We start from the raw sequence: 9,978 nt of genomic DNA, 5'->3' as shown, positions 1-9,978 counted from the left end.
GCTCCCGGAGAACTCGCTGCCTGGGCGCAAGGCGCGGGGGGCTAATTTTATTCTTTTACATTTACTTAAACTGGTTTTGTGGACTAGTATGTGATTTATTTTGGAAAATGTACCATATGCTGCTGAAAAGAATGTACAGTCGTTCTTCGCTATATCACAGTTCATTTATTGCGGCTTCACTGTATCACGTTTTTTAAAAAAAAAGTGTATATCGCAGTGCTTTCAGTATATTGCAGGATTTTGTGGTATATAGGTATTTATATAATATTTATGATTTTAATTGTTTTTGCCTAAAAATTTAAAACAATATAAAAATGTTAATTTAAACATATTAAAAGAGTATTAAATCAAAGCAAAATACAGTATGTATTTCATCAGCAGATGACTACCATACTGTACACAGTGGAAGTACAGTACACCACTACTACTTACACAAGTTTTCCAATGTGAGATTGTACACGGCACAGTATTGGCTGATGGAATGGAAGGTGACCGACCACTGTTCTGCATTTTGGGCACTGATTGGCTCAGTGACCATAGCATCAATCTGTTTGCTCTCCTGCACTGTGTCCACATGTTCAGCATCTCTCCTTGTCCACTTCACATCAATGCCTGATCACTGCATGTGCTCTGTGGTGTTGTGTTTTTGTGAAATTTTTGTATAAGTTTGAATTTATTTCAAGCCCTACGATGCCACCCAAATGTTCTGCTCCTTCTAAGGCTTCTGACAGTGAACCCCAGTGCCAGAGGAAGATGGTTACCATCAAAGAAAAGGTGGAACTAAAGGAAGGTGGAAGGCAGAAGCGATGTGGCTGTAGGTCTCCATTTTGTGATCAACGAATCTACTGTTCACTACATAAAGAAAGACGAGAAAAGTATTAGGTCTACGGCAGCAATGACTTTTAAAAAGACTGCAAAGAGGGTGGTCGCTTCCTGCAATAAGGCCATTGTGTGGATGCAGTCTACATTGGCCCTGTGGATAAATGACTGCAGGAAGAAGAATATCTCACTGGATCCCAACATCATGCAGAAGAAGGCCAAGAAACTTTGTGATAGTTTTGCAGAAAGCATGGACATTCACAACGGTGATGAGGATGAAGATGAGGATGATGACACAGAAGCAGGACCACTGAGTGCTTCTCCCACTAGACCAACTCCATTCAGTGCCAGCAAGGGCTGATTTGACAAGTTTCAGAGATGCTTTGGACTCAAGAGTGTTTCTCTGCATGGAGACACTGCTGACATGTTCAAATCTGTCATCGAAGAAGGGGACTATAACCCTGCACAAGTTTTTAACATGGATGAGATGGGCTTATTTTGGAAATGGATACCATCTCACACTTTTATTTATGAAGGACAAAGCCAAAGCCCCTGGTTTTAAGGCCCGAAAAGATCGAGTAACTCTGATTATGTGTGGGAATGCTGTGGGCTTTATGATAAAGCTAGGACTTATTTATAAGTTAAAAAAACCGAAGGGCCCTAAAAAGACAAAAATAAGAATGTGTTGCCTGTGTACTGGATGTACAACCCCAAGGCCTGGATCATGAAACTCCTCACAGCTGATTGGTTCCACCAGTGCTTTATCCTGGAGGTTAAGCTTTATCTGGCAGAAGAAAACCTTGAATTCAAAGTGCTTCTGATCATCGACAGTGCTGGAGGCCATGCTGCTGATCTGTCTTATAATGGCATCCAGATAGAGTTCTTGCTGTTGAACATCACATTGCTCATTCAGCCCAATGATCAAGATGTTAATTGAGCTTTTAAGGCACTCTGCATGTGAAATGCCCTGCAAAACCTGGTTGAAGCTATATACTCAGATGAAAACTTCTTGCTAAAGGTGTACTGGTGTGACTACAATATTCCATTGTGTCTCCTAAGCATTCAGAAGGCCATAAAGTAGACGAAGAGTGAAACAGTAAATGCCAGCTGGAAAAATTTGTGGCCAGAAGTGGTTCATGATTACAAGGGATTCTCTCCTGATGAAGTCTCTCACTCTGCAGTAGCTAAGGCCAAGAAGCTGGCAAAACTACTGGGAGGAGATGGCTTCAACAATAGGACTCGTGATGACGTGAATGACCTGATCGATGTCCACTCACAACCATTGAGAGATAAAGACCTGACAGAGATGACGAAGTCAGCAAGTGAAGAAGATGAGGAACAAGATTAACTACAGGTTGGACAAGAGGAGAAGCTTGACCTAACACTTGACTGTCTTGCTACCATGGTCAGAATGACCAAAGAATTTCAGCAAGTGGCTGAAGAATGGGACCTCCAGATGCTTCGTTCATTGCACTTCATAAATACAATCCAGAGAGGCATGTCAGTTTATAAAAACTTTCTCACTCAGAAGAAAAAGGAGCATGAGAAACTCCCCATAACTATGTTCATCACTTGGAAGAAGAGATCAGTTATGGCCCAGGGCGAAGATACTGCACCACCAAATGAACTGCCTGATGAAGTGGTGACTTCAGAAGAGCTGTAATGCCCTTCTTTGCTGTGCAGAACATTCATCTCATCGTCATCACCTTCATCGCCATCAGTACTGCACGGCTACATAATCCATGATCTTCATCATTCAAGTTGTAGCGTACTGTACTTCACTGGGAAGTACCCATATAGGATTTTACATGTTGTTAAAATTACGGAGGTTTAAGAGTGTAGAAAGTGTTTAAGAGCATATGAAGTGTTTATAAGAGTGTGGGAAAGGTGAAGAAGACTGGGAAAGGTTTTTAGGAGTGTGGGAAGGGTTTATAAAGCCTGAAAATATGTATAAGTAATTAAATATAATTCTGCTACTTCACGGATTTTCATCTATCACGGGGGTCTCTGGAACGTAACTCCTGTGATGGGTGAGGGAATCACTGTATACTCTGTTGTGGAGGAGTGGAATATTCTGTATATATCTATTAAGTCCAAATATTTGAGTGTGTGGTTCAACTCTTATATTGGTTTATTGGTTTTTTGTTTAGTTGATGCCTGCAAAAGGGAGGTTTTAAAATCCCCTACTATGATTGTGTTCTTAATATGATCTTTTAATTTTAGTAGTTCTTGTTTTATGAAGATAAGTGCTCTGGTATTCAACCCAAAAATGTTATCTCTCATTAGAGTGTTCCCTTAATTAGTGTGTAGTGACCTTCTTTGTCTCTTCTACTCTTTTAACTTGAAATTTTTATGTCTGATATTAAAATTGCTACTTTGCTTGTTTTTTGGGGTCCTGGTGCATGAAATGTTGTTTTTCATCCTTTAATTTTAAAACTGATTTTTTTTTTTTGATTAGATGAGTTCCTTGAATATAAAGACTGTTGAATTCTGTTTTTTGATCCAGTCTGCCTAGCTGTCTTTTAATTGGAGAGTTGAGGCTACTAATGTTGAGAGATATCACTGAGATGTGTTGGTTATTTAGTATCATGACCTTTTTTATCTATTGTGATTCCTTTGTTTTTCTTTTCCAGTTTTTGTTAGTTTATCTGTTGAACTCACTCATTTCCTCTATTTTTAGCTGTGTCCATTTCGTGATTTCTGTTGAGAATATTTTTAAGTATTTTCTCAAGAACTGGTTTAGTATTCATATACCTTTTGGGGGGGACTTTTTAATGGAAATACTTTATTTATTCATCTATTTTGAAGGCTACTTGTGCTACATAAGTTAATCTGGGTTGGATGTTATTTGCTGTTAGGGTTTATAATATTTCACCAATGTTTATAGCAGCACAGTTTGTAATAGCTAAATCCTGGAAACAACCCAGATGCCCATCAACCAAGAAATGGATAAAAAGGATGTGGTATTTTTATACAGTGGAATACTACTCAGCCATAAAGAATGATAAACTTGAGACTTCTGTAGGTAAATGGAAAATTTCACCAATAGCAAATGCTGGAGGGCCTGTGGAGAAAAAGGCACCCTTCTCCACTGTTGGTGGCATATATTTTTATCATATACATTTCCCCCATTTTTCTCCTTTCTACCACCATAGAATTTTTTGGCAGTGTGAAAGTTGACCATTTGCTGTCATTGAGCTCTTAATCTAATTTTTTTGTTCGTAGATATTCTCCAATAAAAATTACAATGTTACTTATTACATTTTAATTATCATTCATGATATTTATTTATTATTTGATTAATTCTTTGCTCATGAAACCAGGTTCAGGTTTCAAAGTGCTGTCTAAATACAAGCAGAGGAGGAAAGGGCAAATTTCCTAAATAATTTGTGATAAGAGAAATTTGCTATGATTTGTCAAAGGAGTTAGTCATCTATTCCAGTTTTTATTTGTATGTTTGTCTTGTAGATTTCCTCTGTAAACCATGCTTTAGAGATAGTGTACAAACAAAACTGGGTTAATCAGCAGGAGAGCCACTGTTCCCATTAATGTTGCTTTAGCAGTGAATTCCATTGTAGCATCAGAATCCCTGGGTGAGGTGAGTATATGGATGGAGAAAAAGAATATGATAGCAAGACATGATGTGAATATGTGGAGGACTCAATCTCATTGCAGCTTTTTATGAGTGGAGTTGAAATGTGTCATACTGTGAGTCTCAATGTAAATGTATGTGTGATTTAGGAGGCACTGACCTTTGAGGATGTTGCCGTGACCTTCACCATGGAGGAATGGGCTATGCTGGATTCATCCCAAAGGAAGTTCTACAGAGATGTGATGTGGGAAACCTTTAGTAATTTGTCTGCTATAGGTGAGAGTGATACCATTATCTAATTGATAAAATCAGAAAGCATTGCTTCTTGGTCATCAGTGCAGTTTTACTAATTGGAATGTAAAAATATTTTGATGACTATTCTAGGTATGATCACTTGATATCATGCATCTACCTGGAATCTATGAATTTTTATGTAATGTTGGAATAACTTCCTATATTTATTTTTCTGTACTTTAGGAAGAAATTGGGATGACCAGCAAATTGAAGATGAGTGGCAACAATATTGGAGGAAAAATATAAGGTAGTTCACACTAAAGTTCCTTAAAAGTTAGGGAAGAGCAAAAAATTTTAAACCAAGGAAACTATATTGTTAGTTTTTCAGATAAGAGGAACTATCAATTTTAAAGCTTGTATTTGTCATTTATTTCACTTAACATTGTGGCCTCAAGGTGCAATCATTTTTCCTACAAATGACTCAAGTTTATCCTTCTTTACGGCAAAGTAGTACTTCATTGTGCATTAGTAAATGAAAGAGCAAAAGAAAAGATACATAATAGAAAACAAGGAGAGAGATATTTTGTAAAAATAAAGGGAAGTAAGAGATGAATGAGTGGGAGAGGAAAATTGGGTGGAAAGAGAATGAAAAAAGTATTCAGTATTGTTCTGTACATGTACCTACAATCTATGATGAATGTAGTCATTGTGTTAAAAAGAAGTATTAATAGAAATTTAAAAAAGTTTAAAACCACCTAAACTGCAAGTGAAACCAAGTTTAAATTTATTTAATCTAATAAACTTTCCTAGCATGCCTACATGTTGAGAATCTATATTGTGACAATTGAATATCTGAAATAGTCTAATACTGAGAATTTATGGAGTGCTGATATGCTGCAAGTGACATTATTTAATGTGCCAGAAGAAGCAAAATATTTTCCACACTCAAAATTATGAAAACACTTCATGAAATTGCATTTTGGTATTGGCTGTAAGTATATATGAAACAAGATTTTTGTTTAGACTAGGGACCTACTTCAGAATATCTAATTATGGTTATATATTAATATTTTCTAAAGACTACTTTTATACCAAACAATTTATCTAAGGAATGCTATGTTTATTTAAATGTGTTATATACATTTGGTATTTGGCAAATTGCTACCCTGGTAGAAGTGTTCAGATCCAAGTAAATGCCACTGTTTTAATAATAGCTATTTGTAAGCAATTCTCCATAACATTCAATCCATTCATTTTCCAGAACTGTTATAAAGCACCTTTCTATGTTTTTGGTGGCAGTGTTACATAGTAAAGCATCTATGGAAATGTGTGTAAAAAATTCTCAAAAAAATAAAAATAGAAATTCCATTTGATTGAGCTCTGTTTTTACTGGATATATTCCTAAAAATTTAGTAATGTAATGACATATGCATGCACATGTTATGGGAGCACAATTTTTAATAGGTGATTTCTGAAAACAGCGTATCCACAGGTGAACGGGTAAAGAATATATGGGATGGATCAGCAAGATGGTGCATGCTTGTAAACCCAGCACCCTGAGAAGCTGAGCCAGAAAGATCGCACATTCAAATGCAGCGTGGGCAACTTAAAAAGGCTGTGGATGTAGCTCAGTGCTAGTGCACTGGAAAATATGTGGTATATATACATAATGAAATTTTATTCAGCTAGAAAGAATAGTATGATATAATTTGCCAAAAAATTTGATGGATCTTGAGCCCATAACTTTTAAGTGCAATAAGACAGTCATAATTTTATGTGAAATAATCAAACACTGAAAGCTTAATATCTGGTGATATATATGAGAAACATAATATATGAATTAACGAATAAAAGGAGAGATGGTAGAAAATAGGCTTTTGGGTGATGGTGAAGAGGTTCATTGGAAAGGGGAGGGTGCAGGGTCATGGAGGAAAGGGTATTAAAAATAATATGATATGCAGGTGTACCTGTTCCCTAAAATGAAAGTAAATGCTATGTATTGCAAAAGTGTCATTTTAAAAACTCTCAAATTAAGACTACTATTTCAGAAAGAGCTGTTTTAAAGCCATACTCCAGAGTGTACAGGCAATTCATAGTCAAATAATTATAGGGAACATTCATCCAGGTCTCCTAGTAAATCATTAATAAGGAAACACTTTATAATGAGGTTAATTTTTCATTATGTTCTGTTTTGTTTTACAGATATGAAGGTCAATTTTTCATTATGTTTTGTTTTGTTTTACAGATATGAAGAGGCAGTGGAATGCTATCAAAATAAATCTTGGCATGACGATGGAGAAATGTTTTTTTGGACTACAGATTCTGATGTGAACATGAAACTTCCTGATTTAAAGCTAGCTGAACATCTTGTTTGTAGAAAGCCCCTGATTGGTCATTCACTGCTAGAAGTACCCATTATAGCTCACACTGCACTCAAATCATATGACTGTCAGGGATTTGAAGAGAAACTATCTCATTGTAATGTGCACGATTCCCAGTTCTTTCAGAGGCACACAAATACAAACACTGGGGAGAGACCCCATGAATATAAGCAGTATGGGAAATCTTACTCCAATTGCAGTGTAGAAACTCACACTGGAGAAAAGCCCCTTGAATGTAAACAGGACTCAGACATCTTTGGTATGCCCAATTATGTTGAAATCCATGAAAGAAATCACAGTGGAGTGCATCCCTTTGTATATACACAATGTGGCAAAGCTTTTAATTCCCATGACTATATTCAAATACAGGAAAGACCTCATAATGGAGAAAAACATTATGTATGTAAACAATGTCAGAAATCCTTTACTAGTAACACTTCATTTTGTACACATGAAAGAACTCACTCCAAGGAGAAACCGTATGTATGTAAACATTGTGGGAAAGCTTTTGGCAAACCGAGTAATTGTCGGATACATGAAAAAACTCATATTGGTGAGAAACCCTATGTATGCAGGCAGTGTGGGAAAGCTTTCAGTACACATAAGTATTGTCAAATACATGAGAGAAATCACACTGGAGAGAAACCCTATGTATGTAACCACTGTGGGAAAGCTTTCAATTTCAAGAGTAATTGTAAAATACATGAAAAAATTCACACTGGGGAGAAACCTTATTTATGTAAGCAATGTGGGAAAGCTTTCACCAGACACAGTGATTGTCAGATTCATGAAAAAACTCACACTGGGGAGAAACCCTATGTATGTAAGGAATGTGGGAAAGCATTTAGGACATATAAGTACTGCAAAATACATGAAAGAAATCACACTGGAGAGAAGCCCTATATATGTGAACAGTGTGGGAAAGCATTCACTTGTAAGAGTTCAATTTGTACACATAAGAGAACTCACACTGGGGAGAAACCCTATGTATGTAAGCAATGTGGGAAAGCATTTAGTACACACAAGTATTGCCAAATACATGAAAGAAATCACAGTGGAGAGAAACCCTATGTATGTGAAGAGTGTGGGAAAGCATTCAATTGTAAGAGTTCATTTTGTAAACATAAAAGAACTCATACTGGGGAGAAACCCTATGTATGTAAGCAATGTGGGAAAGCTTTCAGGACACAAAGTGATTGCCACATACATGAAAAAATCCACACTGGACAGAAGCCCTATGTATGCAGGCATTGTGGTAAAGCATTCAGTAGACACAGTAATTGTCAAATACATGAAAGAATTCACACTGGAGAAAAACCCTATGTATGTAAGCAATGTGGGAAAGCTTTCACTGATAACAGTTCATTTTGTAAACATAAGAAGATACACTGCAATGAAGCACTATGTATGTGAGCAGGGTGGGAAATCATTCAGTAACACAATTGTCAAATACATGAAAGAAATGATACTGTAGAGAAAGTCTGTATTTAGACAGTGTAGGAAAGCCTTACTACATACATGTACTATCAGATACTAAGTTAAATCACATTGCTCTGAAACTATGAAAGCATTGGGGAAAGTTTTCAGTACATGCCATGTCAAATACATGAAAGAATTCATACAGCAAAGAAGCCCTATATATGCCTTTAGGGCACATAGTTATTGTCAGATACATAAAAGAAAAAACCCTCACACTGTTGAGAAACCCTATGTATGTAAGCAATATAGGAAAGCTTTCTGCACACATAGTCATTGTGAAATACATGAAAGAACTCACACTGAATAGAAAACCTATGTAAATGATGGAAAAGCACTAAGTACACACAGTTATTGTCACATGTATGAAAAGATTTACATTGGTTAGAAACCTGTGTAAGAAATGTGTGAAAGAATTTAGTACACATGCTGTCAAAATGTGTGTGTACACATGGTGCAAAAGACTACTCCAGTAATCATCACAGACATTAAAAAATGTTGCAGAAGAAATTAACCATGAGAATGTAATGGCACACTGACATGAAAGGATTCAGAGTGGAAAGAAGCACTTTCTTTGTAAACAAGGGGAAGTCTTTCAGTACTCACAGGTATCATTAAATAAAAGAATTCATAAAGAAGAAAGTGTGAACAATGTGGTAAAGATTTTATTTTTCCAAATGTATTAAAATACACAAAAGTGTTCACCTTGGGAAGAATCCATATGTATATGGTAAATGTGGGAAATCCTTCACTTCTTCAGCTTACCTTGAAACACATGGAGAATCTCACACTGGATAAAAACCCTATGTAGATAATGTGAGAACACCTTTTGCAATTTCCATAATTTTAAAATCTAAACACCCTAAAAGTAAGTACAAATATCAATTGTGGAGATTCTTCACTTTTACATGACTTTTCATGGAAACATGACATTGCATAGTATAGATGACTCTCATAAATGGGCATTGTATGAGAATACTTCTAGTCATTTAGGTTTTATTCTTATAGAATACAATATAATGAGAAACCATGAATGGAAAGGATGTACATAAGTCTTTTAGCTGGCTTATGTGTAAAAATGCATATTGGATCAAAATCCTTATGCATACAGTTCTCAGTTATAACTCATCTTCAAAATCCTTTGAACATGTCTCACATAGTGGGAATCTAAAAAGCGTATTACATGAAAAACGTCATGTCAATTACTTTCGTGGGGGCTGGCGGTATAGCTCAGCAGCATAAGCTCCTGCCTGGCAAGTGCAAGGTCCTGAGTTCGAGTCTCAGTACCAAAAAAGAAAACAATTACTTTTGTGTAGAGTGTTCCCTAAAATACACAATGAAGTGATACATCATATACTATGGACATAGTGTGTTCATCAGTAATTCTTAATGTAGATCTTGATTATGTAAGTTCACTTAAGAACAAATGTGCTGACATAATTCTATGTGTAAGTAGTATGGAGGGAATTTACTGTC

At 36.1% G+C, this 9,978-nt stretch overlaps 1 protein-coding gene across 5 annotated transcripts in view; it reads left to right on the top strand.

The window, feature by feature from the left end:
* The window catches only part of LOC102023842 (zinc finger protein OZF-like), a 48,435-nt gene extending 39,295 nt beyond the window's left edge, over positions 1–9,140 (top strand). For 3 of the 5 annotated variants that reach the window (XM_005410145.2, XM_013507658.1, XM_005410144.2), the window contains 3 exons: positions 4,561–4,687; positions 4,889–4,952; positions 6,891–9,140. In XM_005410145.2, the coding sequence (XP_005410202.1) occupies positions 4,561–4,687; positions 4,889–4,952; positions 6,891–8,439 (1,740 nt within the window). In that variant the 3' untranslated portion in view covers positions 8,440–9,140. The remainder of the gene's footprint in view (positions 1–4,560; positions 4,688–4,888; positions 4,953–6,890) is intronic. The other 2 variants (XM_013507659.1, XM_013507660.1) reach the window with 1 other exon arrangement.
* Positions 9,141–9,978: the final 838 nt, after the last annotated feature.

Source organism: Chinchilla lanigera, unplaced genomic scaffold (genome assembly GCF_000276665.1).
Source record: "Chinchilla lanigera isolate Chin_1 unplaced genomic scaffold, ChiLan1.0 scaffold00131, whole genome shotgun sequence".
Taxonomy (NCBI): domain Eukaryota; kingdom Metazoa; phylum Chordata; class Mammalia; order Rodentia; family Chinchillidae; genus Chinchilla; species Chinchilla lanigera.
The sequence above is the reverse complement of the archived record's forward strand: the minus strand, read 5'-3'. Positions and strand labels throughout refer to the sequence as shown.